This window comes from Hippoglossus stenolepis, chromosome 17 (assembly GCF_022539355.2).
Source record: "Hippoglossus stenolepis isolate QCI-W04-F060 chromosome 17, HSTE1.2, whole genome shotgun sequence".
NCBI lineage: Eukaryota > Metazoa > Chordata > Actinopteri > Pleuronectiformes > Pleuronectidae > Hippoglossus > Hippoglossus stenolepis.
Window position 1 is genome coordinate 20,994,840 of NC_061499.1, and position 21,229 is coordinate 21,016,068.

Below are 21,229 nucleotides of genomic sequence, written 5' to 3' on the forward strand. Positions count from 1 at the left end.
CAGAGTCAGTGCTCGTCAGGCACTTACAAATGGTTTTAGTCAAATAGGAGAATGTCCATTCTATTTTTGAAACCTTATGTACTGTTAATAATATAAATTATAATATAAATTATAAATCCTCAATAGCATAGTGTTTGAAAACTAATTACAAAATGTGTATATTTAAAAAGAAGCTGGGCTGACTGTGCTGTGCATTGTTGTCATGTCATCACATCAGATAACTGACAGACTGATAACTGGTCTGGAAATGAATCACTGAATCCACATCTATTCATTTCTGCCCACTGCCACTTGCTGCCTGTGCCAGCAATACGAAAAGACCGTGCTGCTATAGAGAAGAAACAGCCTGTGCTGCCAGTTATTCCTCGGTATGACAGATTAGTCATTTAAAACAGGCTTTTGTTAAGTGGTGTTATTTTTTGTAAGGTACGGTATATATTTGGTATAAGGCAGAGACGACACATCTCTTGCTCTCTCCTGCTGTCGCTGTCCATGGTTCTGACATGTTTTATATGACATGCAAGCCGTGACATGTGGTTTTCATAGCAAATCTCAAAAGATTTAAGAATGCTTGTCAGAACTAGTTATAATGATGTTTTAACAGTGCAAATACACTATATGCCACATGGCAGAAATCACCACAGAACAGAGGATAAATGATTTGAGGATGCGGTTTTATGATATAGAGAAGCAAGGAAGCAAGAGAAGGCGACAGATGAGAGGTATACGGACCAAGTTACACAGTGTGGGTATAGTGCAAAACCCATAGTGTGAGGGAATGTGCGTGTGACATGACATTTGAAATGATGTATGTCACAATACATGTACATTCATATTTACGTGTGTGTGTGTGTGTGTGTGTGTGTGTGTGTGTGTGTGTGTGTGTGTGTGTGTGTGTGTGTGTGTGTGTGTGTGTGTGTGTGTGTGTGTGTGTGTGTCCTATAAAATGATGAAAAATACTTCCTTTTCTTTGTTTGCCACTAAGCAGATGTAAATGATCCCTCATTCCCTGCTCTGTCTGCTGTTGAACTCCTGCTGCTCCTGTTTGCATGGCGGCAGCTTCTGAAGCCATCCTCCAGAGATAGTTGTGGAGCTGGGGATCCCCTGCAGGGTGATGAATGGAATCAGGGATGAGAGAGAGAGCAAGATATGGAGGAGGGGTGGTTTTGTGTACCCACACACACACACACACACACACACACACCACCCTACACTATCAAACACATGCCCTGTCTGACAGAACTGACAGCATCATCACACCATAGCACCATCACATAGCTGAGTTTGGGATGCGACTGCACAGCTAAATCAAAGCCTTATCAAAGCTGCTATTTGATGCAACTCCGACATTAACAAAAACAGCCTCAACACTGTAATATCTGGCCCTGTTTCCAAACACCAAGCAGTCTGAGGGGTTTAAAACATCTAATTCTCTAAACTACCTTTGGAAAGCACAGTTTCCCCTGCAGACTTTTACAAAGCTCTGTCTGTACCAGACACATTTTTAAGATCCAAGACATAAGACCTTTGAATTGATTTTAAGAATAAACCAAAAAATACTGAATAATACAACAATGAGCCTCAATACAAAGTTCAATCAACCCAAAAGACCCAAATAAAGACAGTTGTGATGCTCCACCAATTAACAGGCAGCAGCAGTTGAAGAAAGGAGCAAAACATTTTGTATTTTACAGTTCACCTCCTCCACACTCCTCCAAAATATTTTTTCTGCTGTGATACAATACACCAGGAATCTAATCTTATTACATGGACATAGCACAGTTTGGTCTCAGGCATTTATACCGTCAGGATGAATTGTTCTAGTTCCAACAATTCCAAGATGTGATTTGTCTTCGTTAAGTCTTTTATATATTCAATTAAATTAACAGAATTAAACAAACAGTATTTCACATATGCTCCTCTTGTCCTCACACTGACATTTCTCAAACTGTGTTCTAAAGAGATTCCAGTTTATTGTATATTACAGAGCCCATTTCTCTGTTGAGACAGCTCTAAGCTCTGGCGTGAACACACCCACAAAGCATTGGGAATGCATTTTAAATCTGATCATTCAGGCCATATGTGGAGTTGGTCTCAGACATATGTGGTCCAATTATTTAGCAATGTGTACATAAATTCTTCCTGGGACACATTGTATGCACCATCACCAATTGGCGATAGGCTCGCCCCATATTTTTTTATTCCTGATTGTTTCCCATACACTCATTTTGTTTGTGGCCAGTGACAAATATTGATTTTGATTTTCTTTGGGCCATTTGAAATAGGTAAAATCTTAGTTTGTAGGGCTGAGCAAATTCTCTCTCTGTCGCTCTCTCTCTCTCTTCGCTCTCTCTCTCTCTCTCTCTCTCTCTCTCTCTCTCTCTCTCTCTCTCTCTCTCTCTCTCTCTCTCTCTCTCTCTTATGTGTCTATAGAGCAGGTAAGGGAAATCTGATCATCCGACAGGAGACACATGAACTAACATAGAGCTGTCCACATGTTATTGGATCACTAGAGATGGATGTTAATACCATATTAATAAGCAATAAGTGTGTTAATAGTGAACCTTGCTGTGACCAGGACCTAATACAAGATGTATGTAGATGAAAGTGAAGTGAGTTTACTAAGGTGAGTTTCTTATGGTGGATGTTACCAAAAAAAACCCAGAGCTGCTTCCTGAAGTGATCAAGTAAACCTTCCAGAGGGAAATGTGTCAACAACAACAACACAACAACAACAACACGCCAGCTCTGCTGCTTTATATTGACTCTTTGACAACAGAATCAAAGTAGGATGATACTGAAGGAAAGTGACAGGTTGATAGATGTTCACTGACCGAGGGTAAGATCAGCTTTGAGAGAATGTCCACAAGTCATTTGAGCCTTCATTCTAAATCTTTTCTCCCCTCCTCTTCGTCAACCCACTCCCTCCCCCCCACTTGTGTTTATTCAGCCTGTGTCGGCATTTTTCTTTATTTGATTATTCATGTTCAGTTTCCAGCCTGGGGGTTGGTACTACCCCTGAGGGGCGGAGAGATAAATCGCACGGGTTGCAAAATGATTGAGAATAGAGAAAACAGGAGGCAGACAGGATAAAGGGAAGAAAAGAAAGAAAGGAAAATAATTGAGGGAAGAACAGCAAGAATATACTGTAGAACCAAGGAAAGAAAGTGGGGAAAAACTAAGAAATAACTGAAAGAAAGGAAAATGAGAGGAATGAGAAATGGTTTAATAAGCTGTTTAACAAACAAGAAGAAAGTCAAGTGGAAGAAAAACATTTATTAAAAAAGAGAAGAAAGAAAGGATGGAAGAATGAAGAGGAAAGATGAATAGAAATATTGAAAGAGGGTAGGAAGACGAAAGAAAAAGAGGATAAAGGAAGAATAACAGATAAAGACAAAAATAAGTAATGAAAAAAATCTGGAATCAAAAGAGAATAAAGTCGGGTGTTAACATTTACATATCAAACACACAACTTGACTGCAGGGCTGCGCTGCAAACACAAACTACACACCATATTTTCCATGTTTGCTCTTTCTGGTGCTTTTTATATTTTGAAGGTTTACTCAATATAACAAAGAGACCAAACAATTCCCAGACTACCGGAGGATTCATTTAAGTGTCAATAGTCACCAAAGTATATTTTGTCACAAAATATTAAAAACATTATTCAATTAGCAAAACCCATTAAGGGAAACACAGATATCCATTGTTCACTGATTGCTATGGAACGAAAGAAGGAAAAAAAATATGCAACTTCCGCTGTTATTTTCTCTTCAGGCCTCTGGAAACTATTTTGACATTAAACCTGTGAGAAGTGAAAACAGCTTTTGGTTGATTTGTTCACAACTGGCACACAACAACCTGCTTCAAAGGGTCACATGTCAGGAGGGCTCAGTAGTCTAGTTGCAGTAGTCTAGGCGTTAGATGACCAGAGCCTGGACCAGAACCTGTGCCGCCTTCTGAATGAGAAGGGGACGTGTTCTCCTGATTTTGTGCAGCATGTATGTACATGATCAGATTGTTGCAGCAGTGTTAGTGGTGAGGGAGAGTTGATTGTTGAGTGTCACACTCAGGTTCCTTGTGGCCTGGGTGGGGGCTACCACAGAGTTTTCAATGGTGATAGTAAGGTCATGGGTGGGAGAGCCTTTCCCTGGAAGGAAAAGTAGTTTATTCTTGTCAAGGTTAATTTTCAGCTGGTGTGCAGACATCCACTGAGAGATGTCAGTCAGACAGGCAGAGATTTGTGCTGCTACCTGTGTTTCAGACTGGGGAAAAGAGAGGATTAGTTGGGTGTCATCTGCGTAGATGAGGTAGGATAAGCCCTTTGCGTGAATGACAGAGCCGACAGAGTTGGTGTACAGAGAAAAGAGGAGGGGACCCAGGACGGAACCTTGAGGGACCGAATTAGTGAGTGGACAAGGTTCTGCCTTGAACCAGACTGATGAGGATCTAGAAGGTTGTTCTGGTGAAGATAGGAAGAGAGTTGATTAAAGAAAGCATGCTCAAGTGCTTTGGAGAGAAAAGGAAGAAGAGAGACTGTTTACTTCAGACCGGTTGAGGGTGCGTTTCTTGAGGAGAGGGTTTACTCTTGCCTCCTTAAGAGAGGGAAACAGCCGGTTGACAGGGAAGTGTTAATAAGATGGGTGAGAAAAGGAAGAAGGTCGGGAGCAATAGACTGGAGAATGTGAGATGGGATGGGTCAAGGGGGCAGGTGGTTGGGCGGGCGGAGGTTACCAAGGTAAGAACTTGATTGAGAGACGGGGGTGAAAGTGGATAGAGCAGGGGATGAAGATGTGGTTGATGGAAAGGTAATTTCAGAAGGTGGGTTGGAGAATGAAGAAAGTATGTCTTCTATCTTTTTTATAAAGTAGTTGACAAAGTGGCTTTGTAGAATGTAGGAAGGATGGAGAAGAGTTTTTGGGGGTTGTAAAATGAGGATTGTATTTAAAATTGATAAAAGGAGCTTTTGGCTGCAGAAATAGAGGCAGAGAAGGAGGTCCTCAGGGTGTTTTGATTTCTGCCATTTCCTTTCTGATGCTCGCATAGTGGCTCTGTTGGCACGCACTGAGTCAGACAACCAAGGAGCTGGGGAAGACTAGCGCACCTGTCGTGAAGTAAGAGGACAGCGAGAGGAGGAAAGAGTCGAGAGGAGAGTATGTCCATGTCACTGTATTAAACCTGCCTCCTCCCTGTGTCAGATGGGTGTGTGCGGCTGTATAGACGGCTACACTGAAGTGATGACGTCAAATGGTCAGCTGGATCAGTGCACCCTCATCCCCGTGCTGGAGATCCCTACCGCAGGTGACAACAGGGCTGATGTCAAGACCATCCGGGCCTTGAACCCCACCCAGCCAGCAGCCAGCACGCCAAGCAGGGTGGGACGCACCTGGTTCCTGCAGCCCTTTGGTCCAGGTAACGCATCTCGATACAGTCCGACATATCCCACTGCTGGAACTTGTGTTAACCTGATGTTGATTGATACAAGTTTAAAGTGTAGAAAATAGTTAAAAAGAAAGAACGGTATAGGAGAAAGAAGTAATAGCAGAAGCTAAAAATAGAAAAGGAGGAATAACAAAGAGAAATATTGCGAAAAAAGAGAAGAGACAAAGGGATAGGAAGGTGTAAAGAGGAATGGATGAAAAACTGATTCAGAAAAAACAAAGAACAGGACAACAGAAAAATAAATGAATGGGGGAGGTAAAAGATAAAAGGTATGAGGGTGTTAAAATGAGAGGGAAAGGAATGGGGGGGGGGATATAAATCAGATCAAATAGAAAGAGGAAAAGTTTAGATGAATGCAGGATGAGAACAGGAAGGAGGTCATGTTTAAATGACATCATTAATGCAGAATATAACAAAGTGGAATGAAGGGATGGAGAAGGACTACAGCTCTGAAACAGTCTCCAATCAAATATTCATCTCACTGTGCATATTGAAATAACAGGCTGCCTTTTTAATTGGGTTTCCACAAGGAGGAATCATATGAGCGGAACACACATGAACTGACTCTGTAATCTTTTCTCATTAACACGGACTTATCACAGCATATTTATAGATGAAGGTGTTGCACTACAACAGCACATTTAGCAGTCAACATCTCTCCTGCATGTGCTGTGTGCTGCAGTTAAAGGCTTTGTATTGTTCATCTGTGTGTTCCATTCACGATTAGCGGACATGACTTATTGTCACACTCTACTGCCCCCTTAAGCTCAGAGAAGGAAATGAACACAGTAAACGGAAGAGTCAGTGGGCAGTTTATCTGAAACTAATTTAGCTCTGCAATAAATCCTCCTCCATGAAGGTTCTCATGTTCAGATTGTGTTTAAGCTGCTTTAGAGAGGCTGCGGTTTGTAGTGCTGTTGAGCTGCTAAAACCCGATGCTGAACCAGAAGGGCACTAAGGGAGTACATACCTCCGCCAAGCCCTAACAGTCCACTTATGAAACCAAATTCACATTCATTAGATCATGATTTTTTAAATTTGGATCTGCACCAAATTGCACAAACTCATAAATATCAGTCGACGGAACATACCTGTTTTGTTTTCCCGACTCCTGATTTGTTTTCAAGATCCACGAATTATTCTCTGGGAAATCAACAAAAATCTTGTATAATGTTCAAGAAGTTGAAAGAAAAAAAACAAGTATCTAATTAACTGCACAGAAGAGGGTTAGAAAAAAGAAAAGTTTCCTAATCTCATTTACAATTACAAAATAAAATGTCACATGTTCCTAACCCACCGTACACCTGAGTTTATATCCTTACTGTGTATTAACTCCTTGTATCTTGGATTCTCTTTGCAGATGGGAAGCTGAAGACCTGGGTGTATGGAGTCGCAGCAGGAGCCTTTGTTCTGCTCGTATTTATAATCTCCATGACATACCTAGCATGGTAATGTACCAACACCGAAGGGTCTTTTATTTCTGCTCGGACTCCATCATCACTTTACTTACCACTCATGCTGTCATTCACCTACAGTCAGTGATGTAATGGGGATCAGTGTAGAAGGACAGAGCCGTGTTTGTCGCTGATGGTTAACAGACACAGTAATTTCCTTAAATAAGCCTCGTGGAATGGACTGGGAATCGAAGGGAAGTAAAAGCTATGAAATGAATAGTTGATGAAAGTAATAAACACATGAAGAATGTGTTAAAAACAGTCTTAATTCAGGTAAAACTGACTCTATAATGCCACTGAAACTGATTTTGGTTTGTTTGTTCTTAAAAGAAAGGAAATTCATTATCAACTCATCTTAAACGAAACCTCCGAACTGTTGACCCTTTGCTTTTAGTCCACATAGCCCTCTTCCTCTAGCTTGCAGGTAGTCTCTACTGCTGCACTGCTGATGCATGTAGCCATGCAACAAGCGGACAAAGTTAAGTGGCATAAATGAAAGACTTCTGCCGATTAGACCCTATTGATGCCATCATGGCTGAAAGGGGGTGAGGCTGTGTGGTTGAGACTCTGCTGGCCTCCACCAGGCTCCTGCAGATGGGGACTGGGGGTGTTTAGGGTGAGGGGTCACAGGGAAAGATGACTGCAAAAGAAAGGAGAACACATTTAAAGTTTGACAGCAACGACACGATTGGCTGATTGAGGCCCTGGTGATTTCTGATTGGATTAGTGGTCACTCACAGTCAGCTGATTAGAAAAAGTGGGGGGGAGAGAATTGTGAATAAATGAGTCATAAAGAAAGTCTTCCTGGTTGAACTAACACTGAGTTTTGTAACAACTAGACAGAGTAGATGGGCATATTGTCACTAGCACTTGATCCAGCTATCAGAGTGAGTATCAGCCTGACATCTGATATCAGTATTGAATCCCTAATGAATATTTCCTTTTTGAAAAATCAGGCTTGTTTTATACGTAATTAATTAAAAATGTAATGAAATGTGTTTCTATCATTAAAAGAATTTCAGCTGTCTAGTCTTTTGACTAGGATTAGGCTCAATTGTCTGGAGACCAGCATCAGTACGACACTCGGGTCATAGTCCCGTTGGGTTTGACCTCATTACATCACTGCTCGTGTTCATTCATTCATTAATTCATTCATCCCTTCATTTATTCATTCATTTAACTTTCCATTTGTCTTTGAGTTCATCGTTTTGCCCTATCATTTCTTGTTTTTCTTTCTCCACCTCCACTCTCACACTCCCTGCTCAGTCCTTGTGGTTGTTGCCTCTGCTCCGAGCCGGGGTCCAAGTCCCCCTCAGACGGGGTTTACTGGATGGACCCGGTGCCTTACACATGTCCCGCCTGCCAGAAACTAGAGCAAGAGGAGTTACGGCAGCTCGGCCTGCTCCAACCACATCTGCAGCAGGAGCAGCTATATGAGGCCCAGCTCCAAGAGCCACCTCCATCACAACAGCCGCAGCAGCAGCAGCAGCAGGCACTGCCACACCCACCACCTCCCTTTGAAACCCTCATCACTTAGAAAAGGCTTCACCTCACCTCCCTGTCACTCACTTCCACTTGTAGCCAAACACCTAGAGTGCCTGTTGACTCATGTCAGTGGATCACTTCCTGGAGGTGAGCTGTCCGAACTACACAATTTCCATGTTTGCTCTTTTATTTGTAAAAAGCGAATAAGTCCCCAAGTATCGGATGATTCCTTTCAGGGCTTATCTGATCAAAGCTTCTGTATCAGTCACGCAGAAGTATATTTTCTTACTGGATTTGGAAAGGAAACGTTTGGATTTGCATAAACAATTAAATACAAAAGACAAATGATCAGTGCTCCCATCTGTGTCTGGCTAGATGAGCCTGTGTAGCAGCATGCAGATTATCACAAAAAAACATTCAATTGAAACCCATTGTTACTGCTACACGGTAAATCTCTACTGACAGGTTTACAAATATATTTCCGTCTTATGTATCTGAAAATATATCTCATCCACTATGTTTCCGGTTACATTTTTACAGTAGCATTTTTATTATTATTATTATTATTATTATTATTGTAAACTAGTGTTTAAAGGGCCATGAGGGATGAGGGCATGATTTCAAGTGTCCCCCATAGGCTCAAGTGGTAGAAAAATATTCAAAAGAAACAACAACATCATCAGCCAACCTCTGCAATAGTAAGATGTTAGTGTTAGATTTCCAAGATTCAAGAGCAGGTGTTGTTTCCATCGCCTTAACACCTGAACATAACCTGATCCCACTCGCTAACCTCGCTGCCTCCTCCTGAGCCTCGAATCCAGCGTGTGCTGATTGTTGACCTGCAGCCCAATCACAACTGGAAGTTGTGTTCTCCTCTGCTACCATCTTGTGGTCATCCATCCACATTTCATGTCATGTCATGTCATGCCAGATAATCATCATGTCATCACTGAGCTCAAGTGGATAAAGTAATGTATCCACCATGTGGTACATGCTGTATTTTTTTTTATCTCCTGTGATAGTGTGTGTGTTGAACAGTGACACAACCCAACACTCTCTCTGCACTGATGAATAATTGCATGGGAATTCCTCAGGACCATATGTTCCTCCATGTTTTATCCCATTTACTCTAAATCACTTCTACTTCACTGCGGACCATTTTCCAAAGCATTCCACAATAATTAGTTTTTATCAGCCTTTGAAGGAGCAATTTCCACTCATTGCTCCACAGCAAATGAACAATTGGGTAAATTAATCCATTACAGTGAACATAATGACTGCTGATTATTAATTGTAAATGGGGAAATCATTTCTATGCTGCATCGCAGTTCAGCGACAATTCAATGTGTGTGTGTGTGTTATGTGTGTGTGTGTGTGTGTGTGTGTGTGTGTGTGTGTTATATGTATTTAGACATTTTTTTAATTCACATTTTCTTGATAGTGACACAATCACGTCTCATTGTCTGCAGGCTGATGTGATCACATTGCGTTCAGTCACACATTGAACTGAATCAAATACTATGATTCATTATTTTCACCTTCTCATTGGAGTAGGCTTGTCGTCCCACTCAGCCCTGAAAACATGATGGATAAGTTTCTCCAACAAGTTTCCAAGGAGAGCAACATTAAAATCACTTGACAAACTAAAGCCAAATACAACCCATGCAGCAGGGTGGAGCCAATCCTGGTTGACATTGGTTCAGCTGACCTATCAGAGTTTGAACACAGAGCCTTCTTGCTGTGATGCAACAGTGCTAACCACTAGACCACCACGCTGCCCCATATTAACATTTGACCTGATACGTACCTCTGTTAACATTTAGATTTCTGTCAGAGACAAAGGCAGAGATTGTGCAGTTGTTTTCTTTGACATTAAAATTCCCCTCATCTTCTCTGCATTGGATGAATCTAAAAAGTATCTAACAGGTTATTTTGATGAGCGAAGAGTTTGGAATACTTCAGAGAAGTTTAAATCAGACACTGAAATTTGAGTGAAATTAAAGTAAAAAACAGGAAGACATAAACTACAGGGCCAAGTGATTAGGACTGAGGATACTGTTGTATTAGGAAACATATGAACACTCGGGATCTGCTTCACTAAACCTTTTCTCTTTTTGTCTGTTTTGCAGCAAAAAGCCAAAGAAGCCTCAGCGACGGCAGATGAACAACCGACTGAAGCCGCTGACTCTCGCCTACGACGGAGACGCTGATATGTAGAAGTCTTCCTGCTGACCGCACTGAGCTGGAGACTTCCGTCCTACTGCAGGGCACACGGGGTTGCTATGGAAACCCCTTGATGTCAGGGCTGCCGCTGGGCATTGTTCAAACAACACGCAGACATCCCAGGAACACGAGTTTGACGGAAAGAGAAACCTCAAAGATCAAGACACTGAATCCATGTCCATTAGCAGCCTTGATATTCCTGTCGTCGTCGTCTTTTTTTTTTTATTTCCGTTTTGATACTTTCAGAAGAGCCTTCATGAATTCTCTGTCTTCTTTCGGAAGTCTGCCTTTGCTTCTCTTGCCATCTACTACTGCCAGTAACATCCAAACCACGGCCGTTGGAGAGGGTCACACGAAAAGATTTTGCTCTAAAAGCACAAATCCTCTTCTTGTTAATTTTGCCTCAGCTGAGCGGGATAATCTCGCTCCCTTCTTTGTCCCATTTAGGAACAGTCAGAACCCACAGTGTTATTATGGCCTGGATCCATCTCACGAGAAGAGAAGATAAAACCAGAGGAGGAAAAAAAAAGTGTAATGAATCCCCGAGCCGTCATCACTTCTGCCTGCCTATCCCTTCTCAGTCTTTCAGGCATAATTTTGCACTATATTAGTGCAGCATGATATGTTCTTATGTCTAGCTTCACCATAGGAAACTGCCTCTCTCAATACAAGATGGTGTACAGTCTTGTGCTAGAAATGTAAAAAAAGTAGACTTTTTTGCAAACAGAACTCACCAATGTTTGTAATATTTTTCTTCTATTACCTCTTGTATGTGATACGATGGGACTCCGTGTAAATAGATTTCTTTTTTTTTTTTTTTGTGGTCTCAACCTTACCTTTCTAGTATGTACAGGTTCACGTCCCAAACTCTGCCTGAATTCATTTATTCTCTGACGAGCTTTTGACTGTGACTTCAGGATTTTTACTTTTGTAATTAATGGATAAACGTCACTGTTGTGGATTCAGAGTGCATGAGACCCATAGAAACGCATTCATCGTCACGAAACTCTGTAGCTGTGACAGGGGAGGAACAAAAGACGTAGACATGGATGGCGTCAAATACTCAAATACATTCACAACATTTACAAACACATAAAATCAATCAATTCTGTTGTTTTAGATTGTGACGTAAATCTTCTAGATTCTTTTGCGATCTCACTTTGCTACAAACTAACGACTTCACATGGCGTGATGCCCGATCATGTCAAAAGGTCAAAGTGTTTGAACCTCAGTAGTGACGCTCAACGGTGGAGGGAAATGCCCGTCAGTGAAGATTTGATTTATCTCCGAGAGCTCTTGCCTTTCATCTCTTTTGGAATATGATGAGTTGTGATAACAGCTCACACTTCTGGCCAGGGGCTGAAGTGTGAGCTGATCAGATGTTATCTTCAGGAGTTGTTCGAGTGTACACAGGCAACTGGACTTTACTGGTTTTTCTTGAGGATGTTTCACCTCTCATCCAAAAGGCTTTTCCAGTGAAGTGAAATGAAACAAGCAAGTCCAGTGGACACTGGAACAACTCCTGTAGATGCCATCACCTGGATGACTGACAACTTCCACAGATATGTCAGATTGTTAGTTTTGGAAAGTTTCCGAGATTGACATCCACCACTTTGTTCTGTTTTGTCATTTGAAGGCAGCTTCTACCGTTCAGCAAGTTAACAGGGAATTAGGGAATTAGGAACCTCTACGTGTTCTACTTGTTTTTTGATGATTCCTGAAGTGAATCATCAGTTTTTACGCAGCTCATCGATGTGCTCCCACCTTCTTATTTCATTTTTTTCAGCCTTCACTCAGATTTTGCGTTCATCCCAGAATTTTGGCTTCTGGTTTACAAATAGTAAGTATTTACAAATAGTAAGTATTGGCTTAATTAAAGGCTGATACATCATCGGTAACTAAAAAGAAAGTGAACCTCCATCTTCTGTAGACATTTTGTTCTTGATTCATTTTGAATCCACACAGGTCTTAAGGTGTTCGAGATGTCCTGTCTGCACCGTCCTCAAATCGGTCTAATGTCGTCTGCAGCTCAACAACAAACACTCCCCTGTACTTAGTTTTGTTGAGGAGGTTCCTTCCTGTTCACAGCTACAGAAAAAAACTGTCTGAGAAGCATTCAGCTCTGTCTTACAGGTTTCACTCATCCATTCATGTTTACTGAGACTCTCCATTCATGTATTTCAGAGAGAGGAAACAGTTGTGGCCTCACTTTCTTAAAGAGCTTTCAGTCGGACTACATCAGCCTGGGTGACCTGTGGATCCCATGATCAAATCCCATGTAGGAGCTTTTCTACTGATAAGAGCACATTTCAGGAAGAATCATTATACGGCGACATTTTGATGTGAAAACTGAAACCATACAGTGCTGCCTAACATCACTGCCTGATGGAAGCTCGGGGGTCCAGTCACCCAAAGTGAACGTTGTATTATTTGTTAGAACTGAGGCATCATATCGTTGCCAGAGAATGGCAGTTTAATATTCTGTGGAATTTGTTGCTAGTAAATTAATGGAATGTTTAATTTATATTACTTGGAATATGAGTTGTAAATAAAGTGCTAAATATTTCTTTTTTTTATTATTTATTGTTCATGTACCATAATAATGTTTCATTTTTTACTACACAAGATGTTATGGATACATAAAACTAGAAAAAAAATGGAGGTGTGAATGTGGGTGTGCTAAAAGGGAAATTGATAACCTTGTGAAAAAGTCGCAGATAAATCTGTCCTTTTCCTACTGTTTGTTTATTTGTATTTGACTAATTGCTGATAATAAACAAGGGGGATATTTGAAAGTGCATTCTCATGTTATTGACTATGAAGCAGAAGTATCTTTCAGTCAACATTGACTATCTAGGCCATGAATATTAGAGACTCGTAGGCAATTTTCAATTATCAATCAATTATTGCAAAGTAAGATTTGTTCTTAATTCATGGCTTGATTCTTAATTTAATTGTGACACAATCACAAGAGGTGACGGTAAAATGTGTTCAGGAGGCTGCAGTTATTAAATTAAAGGTGAGGAATTACATCACACTTTGGTATTTTACAAAATGACAAAGCTGATTAAATGCTTTGGTAAAGAAAATCTAGAATAATATTTTTGGTCGTGCAGTGAGTCAAACAGCCGTCTGCAAACGCTCAGGTAAATTTGGGTAATCTGGGACATTTTTTGCTATTTTGACTTCTACAACTTATTCCGATGTATCACATATTATACCTTTCTGTAATCCTTAAGATGTTTTCTAACCACACCAGAAAGAACGGAGACATCATACTCAGAGGACACACGACACAGCTCTTAGTGTTGTTTGTGCCAAAAAGACAATTCTGTTGGATTTGATACTCTGGGACAGGTCACGTTGTAATCTGGGACACTTGTAACAACGTGACCTGTTATTAAGGCTTATACACGTCAAGCTCAATATTACTCATTTTAAAAAAGCATTATGAATTTATATTACATATATTATTCAAGAAATGTCATTGATTCCTCTTAACATGTAAAAGTTATTAAAGTTATAATATTTATTTAAAACATTCTATTCTAGGTGTAACACACTTCTACTACTCAATTTGGTAAATATTAGTATTTGTTGGCATCTATTGCACTCCCTCACATGTGACTGATTACACTACATTCCATTCATAGTAAAATACAACACCGTAGCAATCCACCCACCGACTCAGATGTCGGTATTCATATCTTATAAAGTTTGTAGTCCTGCTTTTCATGATTAAAACCATGAGTTAATTTTGGTGGGACAGTAACAATGATCAGATAAAAGTCTTTAAAGCAGTCATAAAGCTGCGGCTGTGGCTCAGGGGGTAGAGTGGTAGTCCTCTAACCACAAGGTCTGCCATTCGATCCCAGTCTCCTTCTCATAGATGCACTGTATAAATGTTGTTGTGAATGGGTTGATGGCAAAAAAAACCCTGTACTGTTAAGTGCTTTGAGTGGTCATCAAGACTAGAAGAATACAGACCCCTGACCACAAAGCCGTGTTGCCAGGACGATTCAAACAAAAAAGGGAAACATCTCAATCGTAAGAGGGTGTGTATACAGTTAACATGTTCCGGATCAATGTCTTGAAAAGACAAAAATTAGGTATTGGTCCCCCCTGTTATCCCTCATACATCTCCTTACATTGTGACCAACCATGAACCGGAGACCAATTGCTGGGGGCTGTACAGAAACATCGGGTCCAATGTGCTCCATCTCCACCACAGCTTCCAATCTGTTAAGGAACTGTAGAATCCATGCCTTGGTGCATCTGGGGTTGTGCAGCATGCCAAGGACCAGAAGCCATAACACACAGGGATAGTCACAATGACAAACACATCAGTTAACAGTTGCAGATCATTTTAGTCTAAATGGGCCGTTGTAATATATTCCACCACCAGATGTCAGTAGAAGACAGCTAAAGGTCTGCAGACTGCTCAGCTCAACCAGGATATTTTTGTATTTTTTAGGCACCGCAGTCACATCAGCTTCCAGTTCCTACCTTCACACATGCAATGCTAAAAAAACCTCTTCATGCAGCCTTCATTTAAACGTCTCTACTTTTCAATAAATGCTCTGAAGGGATAGACAGCCTTATCAGAGGTGGGACTATATTCTAATTTTGTGTAAAACTCCAGTCGAGACAAAAGAGGAGATTGGAGACGGGCAGGTCAGTGCGGGTTAACCTCTGTCATGATAAACTGATACATTCACATCCCTGAATGAGCCAACATCACAAAAACTGCAAACACACACTAAGGTCACAGATTCTGCACTGGAGATTCCTTCCCCTGCCTTATTCTGCTATTTTCTTTTAACCTTACTGTTTTTTTTGCAACAAGAGGATCCTGATGCACAGATTCCGTTTTAATGCATTCATTTATATCGGCCTGTTGTCCTCTGCTTGTTGAAGTAATGTAATTGCCTTTATCACCAGAGCCCCTGATTATGATCGGATGTTTGGAAGTAAAACAGAGACAGGCCACTACATGGGTTCGGTCCTCTCATTTAATCAGCACTTCACATAATCATGTCTTTGTCTTTCAATTAATTCCCCCCCGTCTAAGAAAAGGAAGTCCTACAGTCTGCCCTAATCAATTAAGTCATGTTGTAAAACCCACTTCAAACGGGTGACATTGTAGTGACCTCAGAGACATCAAGATCTGCGGAAAAAATTTGATTAAGGATGCTCGGTCAAACACTAAAGATCATCTACACAGCATTTCCTTGTTTCCAAGTTCTGTTCCCGGGAGCCCAGAGATAAAAGATCATCTCCTCCTGATAAAAATAATGTACTGTCTCAATCAAGTGAAGTGGTGGTCTGCCTTTAAAAAAGCTTTCAGAAATGTCTGCAAATACAGTGGTGAGCTAATTCCTGATTGTACATGATTTATAATGTCTGGCCTGAAGAATGTCAATCCGTAATAAAAACTGACCTTCACTACCCCAGGTAGCAGTGGAGAAGGACTTTTTTGAAAATGGAGACCTCCGAAATTTAGTTTGGGTTAACCATCAGCACACTGCACACAGCTCACTAATGTTTACCACCATGCTTGTCTTGATGATTAAAAGCTACATCCAAGAGAAGCAAAACATGTGGTTCAGTCCAGATTGTTCCAATTTTTTAATTTCTGATTTTACGTCTAACTTTTGAAATTGTCTCTTTCCGTGGTATGAATATCATTTGGGGAAAGCAGAGGGAAACAACCGATTAGGGGGATGACTTTTGGTCGGTCAAATCATCAAGAACAGAAAGCAAATGGCATTGTAAAATCTGAACTGATATATGGAGAGTTCAACAACAAACCTCGTTCCTTTACTCTGCTTTCTCCAGTGGTGGAACGTCTATGTTAAATGTTTTTTGACTTTACTTTCTGTTAGCATGCTAACCGGCTAGCTCTGGCCCGTCAGGCCCGTCTCTTCACTTTCTGAGTGCTCCTCATTGGACGCATCATAACAACGTCACGTAAACTGAACACCTGCTGAAACGCTTTGGAACATGACCAACACCGCCACCTGCTCCAGGCAAGAGACCACATTTGTCAGTCGAGAAACCATACATATATTTATTGTATGTTGTCTGTGCCAACGTTCTTGTGATGGTATGGTTGTGTTGGACAGATGTTATGGACACGCTACACAGCCACTCACCACCATGCTCGCTACATAAAGGACTCACTGTTTCCTGCACGAGCACTGAATATCATCCAATATGAATTCAATTCCTTGGGATACTGCGCAGCACTGTCACCACATTCTTAAATATCAGCACAAAAGTTTGTAAGTGCAACGTTATCATGAGCAATAGCTAGAACGAACAAAGTCAGGAAAAAAAGGTTGTAACGGATTCATCTCCATTTGTTTAAGAATTCTCTAAGCACCTTTTATTGCAGACTATCTAATGATTTGAAGCAGCACAGAGAAAGAAGGCCTCCTGCTCCACTCGTGTTAACTTCTGAAAGTTGTTCTAAGTCTCAAATCTGTGTCTGTCTCTCATTTGAAGGCTTGTATTCAATCCCTTCAATAAGCCACATGGAAACTTGAGTTTCCATCCCTGCTTCTCCAGGCTGACGCTGGCACTCGTTCTAATTGTGATGAGGAAGCGATTGATGTGCAGCAGCTGCATCCTGTGACCGACACTCTGCTCAGCCATTTGTCTCTGTCAGCTCCCCCTCAGCCCGCCCACCCTCCACATCCTCCTGAAAAGCACTGGCAGCATCGACCGTGACTGCAGAATGCGGGCCTTTTGTCACCACACGTGGCGTGAAGCGTGCCCTCGGCCCTTCTGGTCAAGCCCAGTTTGACTCCTATCCCTTGCTGCCGGATGAGGAGTGACACTTCAGATGGCAGCTGGTTGGGCAGCAGCCATGGCAAACCTGCTGCTGTTGCGTCACGGCCATGCCTGAGGGCCCGCAGCAACATCTGCCCTCACAATTGGCGATGGAGCCGAGCCAGCCAAACGTATTCATGCCACTGGACGCCACCGTCACTCAGCTGAGCAATCATCCTCTTCCTCTCTCCTGCCTTTATCTCTTGCCCCTCCTCTTTGCAGCTCAATGGTAAGCTATTAGGAAGAGGCTACCCTGCAATTTCCTCCCCCGGCACTGAATGGGCACCAAAAGGTGTGCTTGGAAAATTAGCAACTCGACCTCCTGATTATACTCTATCAATGAGGGACAATCTGCTGAGAGGAGGAAGGAGACCAGGTGTTAGATTGAGAACCACGGAACATTCTTTTTATCCCATCTTTGTAATGGCAGCAAAGTCCCAGCTGTGTTCACATCACTCTCGTGAATGGTTTTCACTCTGTGACACTGACACAAATCAGCAGCTCCGGTCTAACTCTCGGTGCTTTACTGATGCCCACACTTACCCAATGACACAGGCAAGGCCAGGCCGCCCTCAGATGAGAGCTTTCACTTTGTTCCCTCTCCTTAACAAACCAGTCGTGTGAGGTTTTTCTTTTGCCAGTTAAGTAAGAAATCTGTGGTATGAATTTTGGGTTTTAACACATTTCAATAACGTCTCACCGTCCTCTGGACTTCACGAGTGCTGCATGGAGCCAAACACAATCCACACCAGCCCAGTTACCCTTGGAGTTATGTTCATACTGGATGCCTACACAGCTGACGATTTATGTCCACTGACAATGTTCAGTGCCACTCTAGGAAGTAGTTTGTCCTTTGTGTCACAATCTAGCAGCTGTTACATGTGATGTTACTTTTGTTTATAACCCAAACCCTAACTGTGACAATAACTAGTCCAACACTGACACTATAAGATTGCTAACCCCGAACCCTATACTTACCGTTTCTATCCTTAATCATATCATAGTTGCTATTAACATAGGCTACATCATACGTATTTGCAGCAATCATTCAAAATGTCATCAAACATAATCAAGGGGCTCTCAAACATTTCCAGTATCATTGTTCTTGTCAGAAAATAAAGGTTTGATTGTTCGATTGACAGCCAACCTGTTCAAAACTGATCTTCAGTAGCCCAACTTTGTCTAAAACCAGACATTCTTGCTGAACTGGTGCAGTCATGTGTCTTTGTGCTTTCAGCCCATCACAGTGTTCCCAGGTTATATGAGCGTCCTCTGTCTTCTTTAGAACTATAGCATGATTGTAAATATTCACACTCTACACATTGGGGGTTTAAAACATTATTTAATTATGTTTGATCCAATGCTGTTCAATGTTGCAAAGCTCATTGATTCCATTTAGCAAAAATAGCATGTTAATACCCAGATGATAATGAAATAGTCTCGTTCAATGAAGACCTTTGAATAATTGCTCAAGTTCCCAGTTTGGTCTATGATCACAATTTTGATGTTGTTTTGCTCCCTGACTTCTGTTTTCTGACCGAAAAACAAACAATCTGAGCTTCGTTGTCAAATGAAAACTTGTGATATCATCTTATTAGCGAGCTCTGTACCCAGTTACATCAGTGAAACACAGGAGGAGATGGACACAGCTGTAGAAGTGACTGGAAGCTGACAGACACAGATAACTGCACTTTCAAAATATTTCTTCAACTTTCATGAAGGACGTTAACTGCTCCCAGCAACTGCTCCTCACTTCCATGTTGACGGAAAATGAAATTACTGGGATGGACCCTACACATCAATCACTACAGATTGGATAGAACAAAACAAGGCAGAACTGTACCAGAGAGAAGTGGACTAAACACTGTCAGGCTGAGAAATGAAGGAAAAGGGTAAAGCATGAGTGAAAAAGTTCTGGTAAACTTAATACATTTCTGTCACCTCATCTGCTTCCTGCGTGAACCTCGCTGACTAATAAAATAAAAAATAAAAAAAGCTTTTAGCTATTTTGGTCATATTAATATTTTACATTGTTTTGATGCGAAAGCTTTTTAATTCTCTGTGGCTATTGGAGTTTGTTACTGCACATCATTGTTGGCCTCTGCCTGGGTAACCATAGGAGACACTTTGCTTTTAACATAGTGCTGGTTAAATAACAGTAAAAAGTATTAATATTAAATGGTGTGCCCTCCACTTCCATCAGTCCCATTCTGACCAGAAGTCAAGGATGAAGTATTCTTTGAGTAGTCTTTAAAGGTCCCATATTATTCTTAGGTTTTTCGTGATTTTGTTTTAGCACAGGAGATGAGATGTTGGATGTTGGACATACATTGTTTGCATGTGAATAAATTGAATAGAATATTTGTATTTTTAAAAAAAATTACAGGGCTGTATTTATATTGCACTTTTCTCATCTTGATGGCAACGTTTACATTACTTTTTTGCCATTCACCCATTCACTCATATTCATAGTGCATTTATGTGCAGCACATCTATTCTACTATACTTCTATTATCAAATACCATGGACAATTGGAATTTGGAAAGACAAATGGAATTGGAAAGACTGTGATCGAACTGCTGACCTCCTGTACCTCCTGAGCCACATAAACCAAACTGGTCATAAGTGACTGGATAATTGTTTTGAAAAGTCTTTCCTTGTAAAACATGTGGTCATAGTAACCGATGCCAGGCTTAGGTTAGGTTTCATGCTTGGTTCGGTGTAGTTATGGTACCAGGTTTAATGTGGCCACCATGTCAACAGATCAGCAAAGTTCCAGCTTACTCTCACTGACGATGGTCTGGTGAATGGTCTGTATTTTATATAACGCTTCTCTAGTCTTGATGACCACTCAAAGTGATTTACAGTGCAGATTTTTGCCATTCACCTTTTCACACACACATTCATACAGTGCATCTATAGGCAGCACTTCTTTTTTTTTCTTTGAAGCAATTTGGAGTCAAGTATCTTGCCCAGGCATGTGAAATGGGGAAGACTGGGATCGAACTGACAACCTTCTGGTTAGAGGACGACCTGCCACAGCCTACCCCTGAACTTTTGAACTTTTACATCTGATATCAATGTTTAATTCTGTGAAGGTTTAGCTGAATATCTTCAGCATGTGAAGACATGCAAAGATTGTGGCTACAGTCAAAAAGAAAGTAACCACTGACTAGAAGGTCTGTGACAAAACATGAACTTTGTCTCCTACATGAAAGTTCAATGTGCTTTACTCAAGTAATCACCCCAACCTTCCATACTCCTTCTCTACATAAAGGCATCTCTACTTCCTCCTCTGACACTGAACATCTGCACTGGACATAAATCAAGAGATATTAATTGTCAGACATAAACATAACCACTGTGAATACTGACCTGGGTCGCCCCAAGCACTGACCTTGCTGGTCTCTGCAGCACTTCCTGACTCCCAGTTCAACTTCTGCAAACTGGCCCTCCTGGAATCTCTAAAAAAAAAAAGGAAGAATGCTGAGCTAATCGTGAATTATTGGCCCTTTAGCTTACCGTAGAAGAGACTGTGTTTTATTGCAGCCACAATGCAAGCCGGCCGACCCCCTGTGATTTATCTCCACCTGCTCTGGTGCTGCATGCCATGCTGGGCCCGTGAAGGCTATCTGGGCCATTCAGAGCAGGATCCCATCAGCCCTGCTGGCTGAGTTATGGCGACAATGCCAGAACACTGCAATGTTGTAGCAATGAGACTGCTGGGGATTTATTAAAGCATGGCCCCTCTCGTCTTTTCTTTTCTGCTCACCTCCCTGCCCCTTCTGTTC

General features: G+C 41.4%; 1 protein-coding gene across 2 annotated transcripts in view; it reads left to right on the forward strand.

Moving 5' to 3' along the window:
- Positions 1 to 13,399, forward strand: part of thsd7aa (thrombospondin, type I, domain containing 7Aa) — a 141,750-nt gene extending 128,351 nt beyond the window's left edge. The window contains exons 26-29 of one of the 2 annotated variants that reach the window (XM_035181948.2): positions 5,199 to 5,412; positions 6,803 to 6,890; positions 8,163 to 8,528; positions 10,511 to 13,399. In XM_035181948.2, coding sequence (XP_035037839.2) covers positions 5,199 to 5,412; positions 6,803 to 6,890; positions 8,163 to 8,433 — 573 coding nt within the window. In that variant the 3' untranslated portion in view covers positions 8,434 to 8,528; positions 10,511 to 13,399. The remainder of the gene's footprint in view (positions 1 to 5,198; positions 5,413 to 6,802; positions 6,891 to 8,162; positions 8,529 to 10,510) is intronic. The other variant, XM_035181949.2, reaches the window with a different exon arrangement.
- Positions 13,400 to 21,229: the final 7,830 nt, after the last annotated feature.